We start from the raw sequence: 18655 nt of genomic DNA, 5'->3' as shown, positions 1-18655 counted from the left end.
TGCAAAAGAATGAAGAACAAAATTTGCCCTGCATGCTTCTACTTTCACTGTTATTCAAATATGTTCCAAGCTTTTTAATGTCCAAAGTTACTATAGATTTTGGTTCAATGTAGCATGAGAGTGTTGTAATGCATGTCATTTTATTGTTGTGATGTTGTGCGATAGCCTGCCTGACGTGACTGCCTATCTGTTGTATTTTTGATTGTTTTGTTGTTGACAGTGAGCTGGGTTTTGAGAAGTCAGTCTACCTGCCATGCACCTTGGGGCCTAGCTGACCTCGCTGGCCGCTCTTACCCTACGCACATGGCCGCCTACCTACAGCCGTGCACTCTCACAAAATGGCCACCACAACCATCAACCATAACCTCACTCACGTGAACCCTGTTGCATGACCTCACACCATGCAAACTCCAACAAAATGCTGATGTCATGCACTCTCTAACCCCACACAAAATGGCTGACATTGTGCCCCTACTGCCAGAGGCACAGAGGATGGCCTGTAACTGTAGTTGTTTGTCCTCCCCGTCCATCCAGGAGAGAAGGTTTGCCCCTCCAGTGCCAAAGAAGCCCCACAAGGGCCACCCTCCCCTGGCCAGGGACCGTTCTCTGGAGAGCGCCGAGAGACAGCGGCTGGAGGCTCGCAAACGCCTGCTGGCCGCCAAGCGGGCGCTCTCGGTCCGACAGAGCTCGGTCACCGAGAGAGCAGCAGACAGTATCGAGATCTACATCCCAGAGGCCCAGACCAGATTATGAGACACACACAGACAAAGACACACACACACACAGACAGAGAGACACACACACACACACACACACACAAACCGACACACCTTCAAAGGTACACTCACACCGAGTGACACTGTCAAGACACTCATCTGCACTGAATGGCGAGGGTAGGGTGCTTGTAATATAATCACATTTATCGACTTCCCACAAAAACGGTCACAGCAGCCGGTGGAGTGAGAATATTGTATATGTATTAACTTTTCCTCTTCTCTCCATTTGAACCTCTCCTTGAACTTTCAGCTTTTCATGTAGCTCCCCCCACTCCTTACTCCCAAAGATGTTTCTTCTTGTGATGGCAACTCTTCTTACCGATGTTCCACCAACCAAAAGGCCTGTTGTCACCCAAACAGGTATACCAGTACCACGGTATTGATGCATAATGTATAATTGTTCTGATTCATTGGAACAGAAGGGCGGTTAGGGAGGGAGGGGAAGTGTACTAGTGGGTATAGACCGAGCGCTGTCAAGGCATACTAGCTAATCCTGTTGGGTGTCAGACAGCCTGAGACAGTGGCTTGTGTCCCACATGACACCCTATTCCTTAAATAGTCCACTACTTTTGTGAATTACCTGGTCAAAAGTAGTGCACCACATAGAAAACAGGGTGCCATTTGGAATTCAGGCCAGCCTCTCTCCTCTGGTGACCCTGGGGGAGGCTGTTATTGTGACTCACAACACAATGACAGCAGACAATAGAGAAACCCAGTCTCTACTCCCCTGTTGGATGCTACTGTCACAGGATTTATAACACACACATACACACATGTGCAAGCACACGCACTCACACACACACACCTGTTCTCGAGAGAGGTAATTGACCTAAACCTGTTTGAGTAGTTAGGAGAGAACACCTGAGACATATCTAAGACCTTCTGGAGACACAGTACAAGGCATCAAGACATCTATGTAGCAGCGACCATTGCAACTGTCAGTTTTAAATGAATTTAGGAGTCAATTCGATGTGAGTTGACTCAGTCATGCGTTGACGTCAATGGGAGACTGAGTACAAATGTCACTTAAGTATAACTTAGGATTCGCCTCTTATCTTTGAAATCCAGGCAACAGCAGATCTATATCTCTTGGCATTAAAATCACACACACAAAAAAGTGTCGAAGAAACAATGATTGGTTTTGATGCAACACCTAGATGTTCTATTGGAGCCACTTACTTGTATTACTCCTTGTTTTGTTATTGCATGTAAAACTGCAAAGCCGAGAGACAGTAGTTGGATCAACACAGTCGGAAGGTGTTCGATGTAGACAATAATATCAATGTGCAAAAATGACTTTGAATTGTAAAATCCAAACCTTTTATAAAATGGGATTTGGGTAAAAGGAGTAGCGTAGTGATTGATAGTACTTACCAATAATCAATACAGGTCTTTGTAGAGTAACCCCAAAAAATAACTCAAAACAAGAAAGCCGGTATGTGTCGGACAATTACACTATTCTTCGTGTTTCTCCAAATGCAGTCTGTCCAGTTGGAGGAACAGTGGCTTGATTCTGCTGCACTCTATGTCTGACCTTTATGGGTTATAGGTCACAGGGTCACGTCAATCTGTCTACCCCCAGATGTGGTAGGATTCTGGGGGCTGACAGCACCAATCCTGTCTGGCAGTCAGGTATGGAGTTAGGTGGGCTCATGACAAGCTCAATCAGGGTCTGCCAGAAACAAAAGTGGTGATTGTGTGTGTGCGTGTGTGTGCGTGTGTGTGCGTGTGTGTGCGTGTGTGTGTGCGCGTGCGTGCGTGCGTGTGTGCGAGAGCGGGTGTATGTGTGTATGGGAGGATATGTGTGTTAAAGTGTTTCTGAAGTGCTTCCTATTTTTCAAGGTCCAAACGGGCCTTTCTTTTCACTATGTACAGTATGTGTCCCAAACGGCACCCTTTTGCCTATATAATTCACTACTTTTGACCAGGGCTCATAGGGCTCTGGTCAAAAGTAATGCACTATGTAGGGAACAGGGTACCATTTGGGAGGCAGCTTGTGACTAACGTAGCAGAAGCCACATACTGTTAGTACTTTCCTAAACAGGCCCTGCCTATCATTTTCAACGGAGCGATATATGCCTGTACAAAGACATTAACTGAAGAACATATTGCTACATTATACGCATGCTGACACAAGCTAATTGATATGTTGTCATTTCATTCTTGTAGTTTTTTACTTATTTTACTCTGTTTATCATATCGTGCTGAGAATATCATTTGTCCCTAAGAAAAAAAAATCAGGTAACACTGATGTTCCTTTACTTTAGGGCACCCTTTATGAAGGATACCTTAATGTAGTGTTTCCGTTGTTGTATATGACAAGGTTTTTTGTTATTCTATCCAAAAAGGGACAGTGGGAATTATTTTCTTCTTACATCTATGTACTGTCTCAGCATCCAAGCTGACCTTCAACCATTTGAAAGTAATATGAAAATAATATAGGGTTTTAAGTTGAATGGTGTTTTATATCCACTATTTCTGTATTAATCCTCAGAGAAAGATGATTACTGTTTATTATTAATATTATTATTATGCACTGATAAGGCCCTTATGCTGTGTTTTATTGATTATTATGATTCTCTTTTTCGCTCTATGAAATGAGACACCTTTTATTCCGTTTCGGTAATCAGCCTTAATTTATAATGTGATAGTCGAGCACAAATCAGCCTCAGGGGAAGAAAAATACATTGTATGTGTGTGTGTGTGTGGGGGGGGGGGGAGTGTGTGTGTGTGTGTGTAACCCATGAAAAGGCTTTGTCTCATACGGTAAACATACCCAGTCAACAGGGGCTGCGTCCCAAATGGCACCTTATTCCCTACACAGTGCACTACTTTATATGGAATTGGGTGCCATTGGGGACGCACACCTGAACATTACAGGTCTGCGGTTTAACGGTTCAGATCAACGTCTCATGATTGATTCCTTCGTCAAAAGACAGTTGCTACGTCTTCTCTGCAACTCCAATCAGTTTGCATTTTCTTCATATGAAGTCAGCTACTCGTATGGGTGAGACAATCTTGAACTCACGGTCTTGGTTATAATCTTTTAAGGTGTGTGGGTGTTATTAAGCTATATTGAAACTGGTTTGACATAGCTAGTGTTTTGTGAAATTGGGTAACTGTTACCAAACAAGGACAAAATTCCTGCTATCCACGTATATGAGAAACATGTTCATGATTGAAGTTTAGAGAAAAGTCCAATTTGATTTGTGATGGAACGCATGTGACGAAGTAACTCAGCTGTATGATATTTTTATTTTTAGTAACAATGTATTTTAGAGAGAATATTGAGAAAGTAACAATGGTTATGTACCTTTTTGCCCATTAGGTTTTAAGGTAATTTAATACAAATTGTGATGCTCTTTATATTTTTATTTCACCTTTTTATTATAATCAATTCAAATGTCAGTCAAATGATGACGTTATTTATGGTTATTATAGTAACATATCAAAACCCTGACATTGCCGGGTGATTACAGGAAGTGGTAAAGAATGTTGGATTGTGGGAAATGCCAAACTCAAGACTTTAACCAATCCTGGAGGATGCTTATGATGTAGTCCATGTATAGGCATAAAACCATTCAAATGAACATTTGTAAATAAATGAATGTTTCCCTATGTAAAAACAATCAAAAAACACATTAGGCAGATATACATTTTGTAATTAATGTTATTACACTGTTGATGTTATGGCACGTGTACGGAACTAGATCAGCATTAAAAACCTTGCCATCATCATACGCTAACCTAGTTGTGTTTATTGAAATGCACGCTGCACATGTTTTCACTTATAACATAAGACAGATTTAAATAGTTACTGTCAATCTCCTCATGCAGAGGTGGGCCCTATAACTACTTAGTTGTACAGCCTTGGTTTTGCCTCGTCACTCCTACACCACATGGAGGTTTAGTCCTGAATGGCACCCTATTCCCTTTATAGTGCATTACTTTTGACCAGTGCCCGATTAGGGCCGCAAAGAGTGTATGGTGATTTTGTTACTCACACATCAATCACATTCAACAGGCTGACTGGTGTTTCCAGAGCCCAGAGAGGAGCCAGGGATTTCACCCTCCTCCTCAGCCCTGCGTTTCTCTATCAGGGTGTTTACTAGCACACCATAGCAAAACTTTTGCAAAGGAAATCTTCAGAATACAGTTCAGCAAGTACCTCTCCTTTTCAAAACATGTTCTCCCTACTGAACATGACCCAGGTCTCCCCCTCCACTGCAACACTATCTAGCCTCTGATGACCCTGATTAGTGACGTGCTCCATGGTTGGAGTTATCGGACCACCGCCGTCGGTATGTCACTGCTGATCTGGCATACAGCGGTAAAGGTGAATTAAAGGTCAAATTCTATACAATCAGTTAAATACTCAATTTTCCTATTGTAGTAAAGAAACGGTGGGTTAATACTAGAACAGGCCAGTGGAGCAACAAAGCTGTGCATGCGAGGGGGATTGTCAGAGTAGCGAACCAATTTTAGCAAGGTCAATTGAGTCCGTGCCTATAGGATTGTACTGGCGACAGAATAACTGAACTTGTCAAATAAGAAACCTTTGTATTCATTTTCCGTTGCAAATTGTTTTGCTACGGTATGCACTAATGAATAAGACCCTGGCTGCTTTTAAGTGTATTGAGGCACATACACGCAGAAAACCGTTGACGTCTGCTGTTTGCCCGGTGCTAATTTATGCAGGATTATGCTAACGGCCTGGAGCTCTGGTGAGCCTAGCGCACAAACGCACACATAGGAACGAATCAGAGACCGCCTGTAGAAAAGTGCACACACGGACACAGAGCTATTTCTGTCATCTACCTTTTTTTCTTTCTTCGTGTAGTGACATTGTATGTTTCGTGGAGATCATGTCACTGTACATCGCTGCGTTACTGCCGTCACGTGATTCTAGCGCAATCGCCGAAGGGATTATTGATCTTTAGCTGTGGGGAGAGTTTAACAGTCAAACGACAAACTATGTAGAAAACAAAACTTTATTTAAATCCCATGTGTGACCCCTATTTGCCACAAACATTGCACAGTATGAAAAGAAATCACATCATTGGGCATTGTGTCACATTAGCTATACATAAACATGGTCCTTTTTTTGTACATAAAACGCTTTTTGGTGATTTAGAAAATGCTCTACTGTTCCCGCTGCTGGTGACATCACAAATGAAAAAACAAAATCTTAGTGTTTTTCTTACAATTGAAATTCACTGGCCGTCGCTACTCGTGGCATGTCCCAAATTGTACCCTATTCCCGATATAGTGCACTATAAAATCGGGAATAGGGTGCCATTTGGGGTAGCCACGCAGTGAGGAGGAAGGCTCGGACTAGGAACCTGCTACATTGTTCATCTGATATTGATAAAGCAGTATAGGAAACCGCTTTATCAAAACCAAAAAGAGAGGTTTACTTTCTTTTAAAATATCAAATGAAGGATAAGAAAACTATAACCTTATCATGAAAAAAAACACAGAACACTTATTACTACAGTAGTGATAACGTTGATCAATCATCGATGCCAAGAACAAAGTATGCTTTAAGACACTGAGATGAGGACCCTAACTCGGCCCTATTGTGCGAACGTCCGAGTGGGAGCCATCGCAAACTTATCTCTGAAATGTAAAAACACATCTGGAAACTACATATCCTATCACGGGGGATTGGATCTGTGTGGAGGAGAAGAGAACCACCCTCTTGTCTCATCCGCAGAACACTTGTACGCCCTCATGCCTTGCTTGCTCTACTAAAATCCATAGGAAAAAGTTAAGACAGAAAGTGGGTTTTTTGTGTCTGTCAATATTTGTTTTGGTCCCGTCTGCAAAAGACACACAGATACTTACATACACGCATATATGACAAAGTAAAAAATAACTAACAGCCAAGGCACCTTGATACAGTTTTGTACAAAAACAATCCTCATTTATGATTTGTATACCAAAAATAGAAATAATCAGGCTTTTTGTGTTTGTTACGCAGCCACTAAACTCATGCTAGGAGTTCCGTTAGGGACAACATCTTCCCCTCCACTTTCTCTTTAAGACACCAGTTGTTTCGCCTGCAGCTCCATCTCTGCCGCCCGCTTGAGGGCCACATCCACTAGGAGCTGGAAGCCGCTGAAGTCCTGGGTGAGGTCTGGAGGGGTGGGGGGAGGGGTATTGAAGAGCCCACTCTGGGGGCTCAGGTTACCCTCTGTGGTGGTGGTCACTGCCGGGGCTCCCAGCCCTTCCTCCTGGCATCTGAAGAGCACCAGAGCCTCTGTGGTGGAACGCAGCAGCTCTGCAGCCCTACTGTGGTCTGTTTTACTGCTGGAGAGGAAGTAGGAGAGGGAGGAGGGAGGGAGGCTGGAGCCCTGCTTCTGCATCACAGTGGAGTTGACAGTGGTGTGACGGATGACGGAGGGCCGGCGGGGCACTGTGGTGGCGGGCCCCGGGGAGGAGGAAGGAGACATCTTAGGGGATGATATGGCCTTCTGCAGGACGCTGGGGCTAGGGAGGCCTGCCTCGAAGCTTGAGGGGTGCAGTGCCCGCTGGTCGTAGCTGTCCTCGGGGCCCGTGGCGGCTGTGGCGTGCTTGGGTGACTGGGAGCTGGATTCAGAGAAGCCCCCGTCGTCTCCCTTGCGGCCCTTCCGGGAGATGGTGAACTGGTTGGGGTCTTTACCGTCTTTCCGCAGCATCTCCGGGAGGAGCCGACGACGCGCGTTGATGAACCAGTTGCACACCTGGAGGAGGATAGCAATCGCCAGTTGCTTAAGTATACAGCATAGTTTCACAAACAAGTTGTCTCAATATACTTTTTTTTTTTTTAAGAAAGAATGGGAAACAGAAGATGACGCGGAGAAAGGAATTACACTTTCACATGTCGACATAAAAACAGGTTGCATCAAGGTTAACATATTTGCATGACACGGACAGCTGTTTTTCTGTAGTACCCAAAACATGCATCTTATCTGAAACATCTACAAGCATATGTGGTAGGGGTTGTACAACTTGTTCTTGATTGTATATATTCTGACAATATTTTAAAGCTGTTGTTATTTTTTTTTATTTATTCAACCTTTACTTAACGAGGCAAGTCAGTTAGGAACGGCCTACCCTGGCCAAACTCTAACCCGGACGACGCTGGGACATTCACAGACGGTTGTGATACAGCCTGGAATCGAACCAGAGGTCTGTAGTGACGCTTCTAGCACTGAGATGCAGTGCCTTAGACCGCTGAGCCATCGGGAGACCAAACTAATGTCAGTCTTGGTTATTTTTGTTATCTAAAAAGAAATGTCCATAAAATACCTATTTTTATGGACATAATTTTTTATTTATTTTTAGAATACATAATTGTACGCAAGTCTGAAAATATAACAATCATTTGTGATACTTCTAGATTTTCTCATTAAGAAACTCAAACTAGGCCTTTTAAAAGCCATCATGGTGAGTAACACTAGTTTGGACTAAGGTGTTGTTGCCCTTCCCAATCCTATTGTCATGTGGATAAAGAGACAGTCCTCGCTCTCCTTCCCTCTGTCCCAGCCCATTGTTGGCCCCGGACGGCTCACCGAAGCCTAGAGCTATTAGGATTTAAACGACTCTGTGTTGTTCACAGACAGCTGGGCTGGAAGAGGGCTGGAGGGAGGGAAATTCCTGTGTGAGCGTTGCAGCTAAGCCCACACCAACCACAAAGCAGTGCGAGTGAGTTTCAGAGTGGTCGGTTCCTCCTAGTCACCATGGTTGCATCCCAAATGGAACCCTATTCCCTATAAAGTGCATTTTTGACCAGAGCCCTGTGAGAAAAGAAAAAAAAAAACATGTGCGGCCCTTATCAAAATGAATGCACTACATAGGGAGCCATTTGGGATGCAAGCTCATGCCATTTCACTTCAGACGTGTCTCAGAGAGAATATTGCAGTCAAGCTTCCTTGAAGGCCATGCCCCACCGAAAGACACACATAAATATACCAGGTGTGGGGGGCTGACACACTGGGTGCCTGGGGAGCTGCTGTTCGGTGGAGTTAAGTGCCTTGCTCAAGGGCACGATGGCAGGCAACATCATCTAGGATTTGATACCAGCAACCCTCCTTGTTGCCAGCTCACTTCCCACCAGTGAGGTCAATCAGACCCGGATTCTGGCTCTCTTCTCTAACCGCTAGGCTACCTGCTGCCCCTATTGTCCATGTGTCACACTCTCTTTGTTTACGCATTAGTGCATTATGTGTCATAAAAGCGAGACAGGACGTTGCAACACAAGGTCATTGTATATTGTATTTCCAGCCACTAGTTGTCATGCATGCTGCAGCCCTACTAGTCATCTGGTAGTAAACCTATGAACACCGTCTGAATACTTCAGAAATGTATCTACTTTCCTTGAGAAAAGCATAGCTCTAAGTGACAAGATGGGTGAAAGCACGGTTACATTCCCCAATCCAACCTATTTAAATCTGTGACCACTTCAAGGGAGGTAGGACAGAAAGATGTACTTTGATTGATGCGGCTTGTTAGCCTACCTGTAGTGTGGAGAGCTGAGTCTGCTTTGAGAGCAGGGATTTCTCCTGTTCAGAGGGGTAAGCGTTGTAGCGATGCTCGTAGAGCCAGTCCCTGAGGATCTGCACCGACTCCTTGGGTAGATTCCCGCGCCTCTTCCTCTTCCCACTGCTACCTCCTGTGCTGGATGACAGGTCCAGGGGGGCATCCATGCTGTCCTCGTCGTCCGTCTCACTACCAGATAACGTCATCATGCCTGTGTGTGGCCAAGAGAAGAATGTATGTGTGAGAGAATTTCAGTCATAATTCCCCTTATGCCAACCAAACACTGCTCTGTCTGTAGGTCGGTGTCTGCTCTGTCTGTAGGTCGGTTTCTGCTCTGTCTGTAGGTCGGTTTCTGCTCTCTGTCACCCTCCTTACGCCAGCCCTGTTCCAAACACTAGCATATAGCGGATGCAGCTGATGTGTCAGAAGCAAGCTGTCAAGTTCAGCCATGTGATTCATGGAACAGAGAGGGAGGGGGGGATGGGAGAGAGGGAGGGAGGGAGAGAGGATGGGAGGGAGGGGGGGATGGGAGATGAGGTGCCACAAAGGCAGACTGCTCAGATGCTGTGTCAGTTATAAAACCTGCCTTGACAAATACTGCTGGCCTACCATACTGAGCAAAACATCTCTTCATGTTTCAAAACTGGCAGCGCAGGACTCAAGACAACTGAAATAGTTATTCTGGGGGATTTCCAATGGTATAAGAACATCTGTAGTCCATTTGAATTGCATTCATGTGAACCTCTTTTGTATTTCTTTAAACAGGTTGGATTTTGACACAACCTTTATGTCATGACAACATATTTCTTATTTGGTAATAAAACAATTTAAAATCTAACTTTGGCAAATTATTTTTTTTATTTTTTTATCAATTGGACTAGACTACATTTAGCAGTTACATTTCAAAAACGAAACATCTGTCATGTCTTGAATTGGAGCATGAAAACATGTCAACATAAAAGGGTATCAGGTCATCTGTCCATTGCATAGTGGTGGGATAAGAAACAACTAAAGTTAGAATGAGGTAATTACGCAGGCCCTGGGTGAGGGAAGGGGGAGGGGGACCTGTTGCACATCAGCGTCTCCAGACTAAACAAAAGAATCTTGGTCGTCGAACCATTATTTCACTATAATTTCAACGTTTTTGAAAGCGTAACCACTCGTTTCTTACTTAAATCAAGTCCACTACTCGTGTTCTCGTGAATTGAGTGTTTTGTAAACTCAACTCAAAAGGAATTTCTAAGTTTAAACAACGTGTAGAATAAGTTCTATTGTGTGATCTTGTAACACGAGGTCGAAGAATGCGAGAAGAGCAGCCTCGCAGAATGAAAGTAAACAGCAACTTCACAAAGGAGGTCAGGATTTGAATGTTGTTGCACCAAAGTTGGGGCTGAAAACTCTACAAGTTTCTCCCTAATATAATTTAAGATCACATTTCGAAACATTATTACACAGAAAAGGAAACGATGTAGTAGCCAAACTAACAGATGAAACTTCATACTCTAGTATGCGCGTCGTTGGGGCCACAGAGTTGATACATTTTAATTCGCTAAATGCGTGGTGACGTGAGGGTTTAGAGAAGCCCTCTAATTTAGTCAATCACAATCTAGAATAGATGTACCCCTTAGGAATGATCCATTGGAAACTTGTTCATCATGAACTAAGTTGAGTCCGCTATAAAACATGTTTTTTTTAAAAAGGTAACGTATCTAAGACTATTGTATAACAAAGCGGTTTTATACATTTACTAAAATGTCTATATCTAGTCAACCTTTAAAGCTAACAATTGCTTAAATTTGAAACAGATTGAATGAAGTCACACGCAAACCATTCAATTTTGACAGCCCGTCAGCACGTGAAAAAAAACTGTTTTGTCTGGAGCGGAAACAATAGGCTGCACGGCTTGCGTTGAGAAATGCACTATGCCCCATCTCACTCAATATATTTTTTGATGCAGACATGTTATCGAAAATGTGACGATCAGCACGCTGGTGAAATAAACGACCTACCCTTTTTTGTCTTCATGTCCGTCAAAAATCCCCTTTTCACGTTGGCCACGAGAGGAGCGCAGTAGCCTTTTTTTCTCTCGAATTCTATTCCTTTAGCGGCAAATCTTTTTCTCGGGATATTCCACACGTATATTCCAAATGGTTTTGTTCATTGATTTATTTTCGTTTGTAGAACCGTTCGTCGGCTTTTTCATTTGTTTGAGACGTAGTACTTTAACCAGGAGTAAGCTACCTGAAATCCGCTGCTCGACTTGGCGAAACCTTTCTCATTCAATGTGTGTTTGATCATGAAACTGGGTGACAGCTATCTTTGACAGCTGCGTGACTCAAAAGCACAAAGATCCTCCCACTTTAGAGGAAAGAGCCAAAATCTCTGACAGCATGGCTTTTGCATCGACGTAAACACGATCTCACCGATCAACGGCTAGAATATATTCTACTTTTACGTTACAAATGTAGGAGTATAATTTAAATACGTATGGAAGCGAATGGCATTGCAGATCTTGCGGCAGTTTTAGTGCCCAATGTTCAAAACAACAACCGTAGCATTAGGTTACTTCTCATTAGTAGGCTATTTCGGACGCGACTTCTCTAATTGGCTTTCCTACCTCACGTATCGAATTTCTGTGTCCATGGTTTCAGAAATAGCAGAAGCCATTCGCGTATTAGTTATTTCTTTAGCGGATGCATTATACTACAAATGTTATGGTTGTCAATTTGTCAACGGGGATATTATCCTATGTCAGTCGTAAAGGGCTGCACATGTGAAAATACGCATGCACTGCTCTTTTTGAATAGCATTTGAGAGTGATTACTCTAAATAAATACGCTGCATTCCCAGTATAAGCCAATCGTCTTCCGTCCAAAAATGAGCTCAATATGAGTGACGGACAAAGGGGATGTTTATTTTCCATGGTGGAACTGTTGTTTCAGCTGCGTCTGCGAATCCCTATAGTCTGTCTACATGGCTTGGATGTTCTGCCTCTGTAGTCTACTCACTTGGTCTTCAAATAGAATCTTGCCCATTTCATGAAATGTTAGGCTACATATCTGGCCAGCATTGCAAAACAACGGCCCACGTGTTCAGGCAATGTACTAAAGTACATGCACACACACGCCTCTTCACTTGTGTGTTTATTTACGGTGTATGTGGGTCAGTGTGTTTTCAAACAAATCACGTGTCAACGCAAAGCTCCATAGACAAACATTGGCAGTAGAATGGCCTTACTGAAGAGCTCAGTGACTTTCAACATGGCACGCATAGGATGCCACCTTTCCAACAACTCAGTTCTTCAAACTTCTGCCCAGCTAGAGCTGCCCCAGTTAAATGTGTTGTTATTGTGAAGTGGAGAAGTCTAGGAGCAACAACTGCTCAGCCATGAAGTGGTAGGCCCCACTAAGCTCACAGAACTGGACCGCAGAATGCTGAAGCGTGTAGCACATGAAAATCGTCTGTCCTCGGTTGCAACACTCACTACCTAGTTCCAAACTGCCTCTGGAAGCAACATCAGCACAAAACTGTTCTTCGGGAGATTCATGAAATGGTTTTCCATGGCCGAGCAGCCGCACACAAGCCTAAGATCACCATGTGCAATGCCAAGTGTCGACTGGAGTGATGTAAAGCTCGCCGCTATAGGACACTGGGGCAGTGGAAACACGTTCTATGGGGTGATGAATCACGCTTCACCATCTGGCAGTCCGATGGATGAATCTGGATTTGGCAGATGCCAAGATAATGTTATCTGCCAATTGTAAAGTTTGGTGTAGGAAGAATAATGGTCTAGGGCTGTTTTTCATAGTTCGGTCTAGACCCCTTAGTTCAAGTGAAGGGAAATCTTAACGCTACAGCATTCAATAACATTTTAGACGATTCTGTGCTTCCGAGTTTGTGGCAACAGTTTGGGGAAGGCCCTTTCCTGTTTTAGCATGACAATGCCCCCGTGCACAAAGCGAGGTCCATACAGAAATGGTTTGTTGAGATCAGTGTGGAAGAACTTGATTGGCCTGCACAGAGCCCTGACCTCAACCCCATCGAACACCTTTGGGATGAATTGGAACGCCGACTGCGAGCCAGGCCTAATCGCCCAACATCAGTGCCCGACCTCACTAATGCTCTTGTGGCTGAATGGAAGCAAGTCCCCTGCAGCAATATTCCAACATCTAGTGGAAAGCCTTCCCAGATTAGTGGAGGCTCTTATAGCAGCAAAGGGGGGGCGGGCAACTCCATCTTAATGCCCATGATTTTGGAATGAGATGTTCGACGAGCAGGTGTCCACATACTTTTGGTCATGTAGTGTAGTTGGGATCGGGCATAGTGCATGTATCTCCAAGGAGGTAGGGTAGGCCTATGCCAGTCCTACTCATTGTACTCCAAGTGTGGATATGTTATAGCATATATATGGGATAATAATGTATTACCCAGGAACCAATTTACTCTGTTTGCCTATTAGGCTGCCCTGCGGAGGGGCCATGGAAGAGAACACAGTGAAAAGGTATCACCTTATTCCTATTCAACACAATTTGTTACTATTGATTTTCTTTCTGTATGTATGGGTCAGAGAACTACTTTGGCTGCATTTACACAGGCGGCCCAATTCTGATCTTTTTTTGTCCACTAATTGGTCTTTTGACCAATCACATCGGATGTTTTCACATCAGCTATTTTCAGAACTGATCTATCTGATTGGGCGAAGGACCAATTAGTGAAAAAAAAAAGATCAGAATTGGCTGCCTGTGTAAATGCAGCCATTGTGTCCAATCACTGTGTGAGGACTGCACTATTTTTAAAGGGCCCAAGCCTGACCCTATGGTACATAACGGCAGCGATGTAAAGTAACTCAGTAAACATACCTTGCAGTACTACTTAAGTCGTTTATTGGGGTATCTGTACTTTATTTTTTATATTTTTATTTTTACTCCACTACGTTCCTGAAGAAAATAATGTACTTTTTACTCCATACATTTTCCCTGACACCCAAAAGTACTCGTTACATTACAAATGTTTAGTAGGACAAGAAAGGGGTCCAATTCCCGCACTTATCAAGAGAACATCCCTGGTCATCCCTACTGCCTCTGATCTGGCAGTGATTCATTTGTAAGTTATGTCTCTGTGTTAGTGTACCCCTGTCTAACTGTCTGGTTTGCTTAATATAAGGGATTAAAACATTTTTTTTTTATATACTTAAGTATATTTTTTAGCAATTACATCGACTTTTGACACTTAAGTTAATTTAAAACCAAATCCTTTCAGTATTTTACTTGAGTCATTTTCTATTCAAGTATCTTGACTTTTACTCAAGTATGACATTTGGATACTTTCCCCACCTGTATAACGGTACCTGACAGAATACTGGGTACATGATGAAGTCATCGGGGAAAATAACAAATAAAGTACGAGGCTGCTCTCTGCTGGCGATAACTATACAATGCACTTTTCCTTAGAATAATATTCAGTGTGACGTCTTTCGAAATTAACAACATAGGCATGCCAAATACTAAATTGGATGCAATTTGATGCATGCTAATTCGTTTATAGGGCTTTTCTGCACCATAGACATATAGGCCTACAGAAAATACATTAATATTGTATAGTTTGCATACCTGCTTTAGGTGTTTAAAACAATACATTGAAATCAGAATTGAAAAATACAAGGCCCCAAACTAGCCTGAGTGACAGTCTGTTTGTCCTATCATGTCAATTCCTTGTCACCCATTGTCATACCAAACAATGTTTCACTTGACAAGGACAGCAATGGACTAGGAAAGAGCACGACCAAATCTGGAAACAGGTTACTTCAAAACTACACATGCCATTGACGTTTGCCTAACAGGAAAGTTTGGGGATAAGAGTTTGATCCACCTATTTATAAATATAAAACGGGTCATCCACAAGCTTTTCCTTTAGTTGACATGCAATGACAAATGTGAGCTGGTTGAAAATGGGAGATCTACCCCTCTCTGTGAGATGAGTCATGTCTATTTCAAAACCTTGCAGCCTCATCACAGAATGCTGTTTAATTTGGTCACACAATACAGGTCATATAGTACAGATCACATATGCCTAATATATATGCTGCTACAGATCTATCATATAGGACAAGTGTGTCATCCACATATTGATGACCGATGATAGAATGTTAAAGACATTGTGTTATAATAGTGTCATAACGGAATATCTTTCACATATTTTCCATGTTTTGTAAACAGACAGAAATAAAACATGACTGACATTTTGTACGCATAGAAAGTAGCCTACATTGGCAAATAACCACTAAAAAACACATGGGCAGAAAATGCATTAGGCTGTATTGAATCCAATAAAATCGAATTTAAAAAACATACAATCCTTTTAAGGACGGGACATCACTTTACTCTCAAGAAGTAATAGGGTTTGTGAGTCTTTTTTGCGCATATCCCTACGCGTAACCGTGATGTAGCTTTTGGCACGCCTTGCGCATTCCAGAATGGCGACGCCGCCCTTGACGCCGCCGACTTGGGCAAACGAAGTTCCGAGAGTGTATCAAATCCTTTTAATTCCCTCGCTGTGGTCATCACTGCTCTACGTACAACTACTTTAACTGTTGGCAATGAGGTAGGATGAAGTGGAGTGGGTCAGGTTACACTTTCCTGTCTAAAATTAGGGGAACTGCGCTGACGCAAGATGGCTAAACTCGGTATCTATGTGTGACAGCGGGAACAAGACCGTGGATCCATGGAAACCTACCCTGCCATTTAGCTGTTGTTGATGACTGGTTGTATTTTTAGACTTTGTTGTCATCTTTCCATAACACTTGGTGTCCAGCATATGGTATAAAGGCGAGTCTTTCAAAATGCAGCTGTACAGCAGTGCGTTGACACACTATCCCGGATCCTCTCGCAAAGCTTCGATAACTATCGCAAGTGGTACCACTACCGACCATTTGTCCAGAACAACAACGAGCTCCTCTGTGAATAATAAACCGAGTGGGCCTACTCCAGCAGACACTAACGGGAATACTTTAGGAGAGACTCAATCTACTGCAAACATGCCTGCTGCTTGTTTTTCATGTTACGAGGCTGCTTCCATGAAGCCAGTCTACTACACTTCAACCGCAGAGATAATTATTCGTCGGCCCGACGGAGCTGAGAGATCCGTACCAGTGCACATCCTAAAGGAAGCCCAAACCAAACGGTCTCCATCAGACTCATATTCACAAGATATCCTGATTCAGCCACGTGACCGAGAGGATCATTTGGATAGAGACTTGATTGTGGACTTCATTGATCACCTCAGAGGTAGAGGGGATTTTTTCAGTGATAGTCAAAAGGTCGAACGTGAAAATAACCTGATCAATTTTGACAAGAAAGATGGACCAAGTTACAGAAAGTGTGAGGAGAGAATGAACATGGCAAATGGGAAAGGAAAAACTGTTACGAGTGACATTGTTAGCCAAAAACCCCATCAGAACTTGGAGGCCCTGGCAACCCATTTGGGCAGAGGCATCTTGGATTCCTGTGAGAATAGAAATGATAGTGAATGTGCAGACCTGGACTTTCCATCTGGCGAGGCACAGCTCTTTGAGCTCAATGTCCTACAGGAGCCCCCTCCCTCTCCACGGAGAGAAGCAGAGAAATGTGAGGAAGACAAAGTGACGCGTTACATTGCGGAAGTGGAGAAACAGAACAAATACCTTCAGGAGAAGGTACACAAGTACAGATTCCACATCATCCCTGACGGCAATTGTCTGTACAGGGCGGTGTGCAAAGCCGCCTATGGAGAGCAGTCTATGCACAAGGAGCTGAGAGACCAGACAATGCACCACATAGCCGACCACCTGGATGAGTTTAACCCCATCATTGAGGGGGATGTTGGCGAGTTCCTGATCAACGCAGCGCAGGACAGTGCCTGGGCAGGCTATCCGGAGCTTCTGGCGATGAGTCAGATGTTGAATGTGAACATTTACCTGACCACTGGAGGTAGCTTGGAGAGTCCCACGATTTCAACCATGGTGCACTACCTGGGGGAAGAGGACTCGTCCAAACCCACTGTCTGGTTGAGTTGGCTCAGTAACGGACACTATGATGTCCTGCTGGACAGGTGTGTGGACAACCCAGAGTATGACGACTGGTTCCGTCATTCTCAGATGCAAAGGAAACGGGACGAAGAGCTGGCCAAGTCGATGGCAGCGTCACTGTCTAAAATGTACATTGAACAAAATGGTCACATTTGAAACCAATAGTTATCCGATTGCTGCGTTTAAATATTACTGTGTGTTACAGTAGGCTAGCTGTTACGAAATGGGCCAATCATCTCTGCTGATAGTAGTGGAGCCTCTGTCATCTGAGGTCTGAGAGGGCCTCAGTCAGCACCTGGGGCCCCTGTTGGCCCCTGTGCTAAGGACATCTCCTCACAGCCCAGCTCACGACTCACCCTGAGCTCATACGGTCTCTCTCTCTCTCTCTCTCTCTCTCTCTCTCTCTCTCTCTCTCTCTCTCTCTCTCTCTCTCAAAATCGATTGCACTTTAATTATGTGTGTGTGACTTCAACATTGCCTTATTCATTTATTTTTCTATGTTTTGTATTGTAACCGAATTGAAGTGCAGCGCACATGTTAGATTTTGATATTTTTGTTGTAAATACTCTAAATGTCAAAAATGACACTTGAAGGAGATTAGGTGTTTTTTTTCTATAGGCTACATTAATGCGTTTTATGTTTGAGCACTTAGGTGAGACTATTTATTAGGTTTTTGACTGGTTCATTGACAGTTATTTTTGTATTATTACATATAACAGTTAAGCTGTGTTGCTAAGCTTTATGCCTTTGTGAGGTGCTTGGAGCACAAACAGCAACATTGTTTTAAAATAATAATTTAATAATAATAATTTGTATCCAGGCTGTATCACAGCCAGCCGCGATTGGGTGTCCCATAAGGCGGCGCACAATTGGCCAAGCGTCGTCCGGGTTTGGCCGGTGTATGCGTCATTGTAAATAAGAATTTGTTCTTAACTGACTTGCCAGGTTAAATAAATATAAATAAATCAATTTTGAAATAACACTTTTGGTGTTCATTTTACTTTCTGTCTTAAATTGACATTATTTAAATCTCCATGCAAGATAATGCTCACACACACACACACACACACACACACTAGACATGGAATAGAATAATGGAATAATCTCGGGTGCTGTTATTGAGTAACAATACAAATGGCTGAGTTTGTTTGGCTTTATTCCCCTGAACAACCATTAGATGGCGTATTAGACCCCTCAATTGATTTTTTTCTTAGGATTGATTGAACCATGGCGAGGTAGGCTATGAAGTCGAACTAATTATAATTTCACGTGGTATTTAGATAGACTCACAGTA

General features: G+C 43.2%; 3 protein-coding genes across 4 annotated transcripts in view; 2 read left to right on the top strand and 1 right to left on the bottom strand.

Moving 5' to 3' along the window:
- The window catches only part of dlgap1b (DLG associated protein 1b), a 274671-nt gene extending 270145 nt beyond the window's left edge, over window positions 1-4526 (top strand). The window contains exon 13 of one of the 2 annotated variants that reach the window (XM_021563015.3): window positions 535-4526. In XM_021563015.3, the coding sequence (XP_021418690.2) occupies window positions 535-753 (219 nt within the window). In that variant the 3' untranslated portion in view covers window positions 754-4526. Of the gene's footprint in view, window positions 1-220 lie in introns of both variants that reach the window. The other variant, XM_021563016.3, reaches the window with a different exon arrangement.
- Window positions 4527-5749: 1223 nt separating this feature from the next.
- On the bottom strand, window positions 5750-12333 carry tgif1 (TGFB-induced factor homeobox 1). The gene is made up of 3 exons (XM_021563014.3): window positions 11309-12333; window positions 9278-9510; window positions 5750-7501 (listed from the first exon to the last, which is right to left on the bottom strand). Exons 1-3 carry the CDS (start codon window positions 11322-11324, stop codon window positions 6818-6820), a joined length of 933 nt encoding a protein of 310 aa, XP_021418689.1. The 5' UTR covers window positions 11325-12333; the 3' UTR covers window positions 5750-6817.
- Window positions 12334-15748: 3415 nt separating this feature from the next.
- On the top strand, window positions 15749-18343 carry LOC110489974 (uncharacterized). Its single transcript, XM_021563012.3, has one exon. The coding sequence runs from the start codon at window positions 16138-16140 to the stop codon at window positions 17515-17517; it is 1380 nt and encodes a 459-aa protein (XP_021418687.3). The 5' UTR covers window positions 15749-16137; the 3' UTR covers window positions 17518-18343.
- Window positions 18344-18655: the final 312 nt, after the last annotated feature.

Source organism: Oncorhynchus mykiss, chromosome 15 (genome assembly GCF_057628025.1).
Source record: "Oncorhynchus mykiss isolate SJ-2025 chromosome 15, ASM5762802v1, whole genome shotgun sequence".
NCBI classification, from domain to species: Eukaryota; Metazoa; Chordata; class Actinopteri; order Salmoniformes; family Salmonidae; genus Oncorhynchus; species Oncorhynchus mykiss.
The sequence above is the reverse complement of the archived record's forward strand: the minus strand, read 5'-3'. Positions and strand labels throughout refer to the sequence as shown.

Coding starts and splice junctions, on each gene's coding strand:
- tgif1 (XM_021563014.3), bottom strand. Junction 7,502..9,277: donor CTCAGCTCTCCACACTACAG/GTAGGCTAACAA, acceptor ATCCTCCTCCAG/GTGTGCAACTGGTTCATCAA.
- LOC110489974 (XM_021563012.3), top strand. CDS start 16,138: ATGCAGCTGTACAGCAGTGCGTTGACACACTATCCCGGATCCTCTCGC.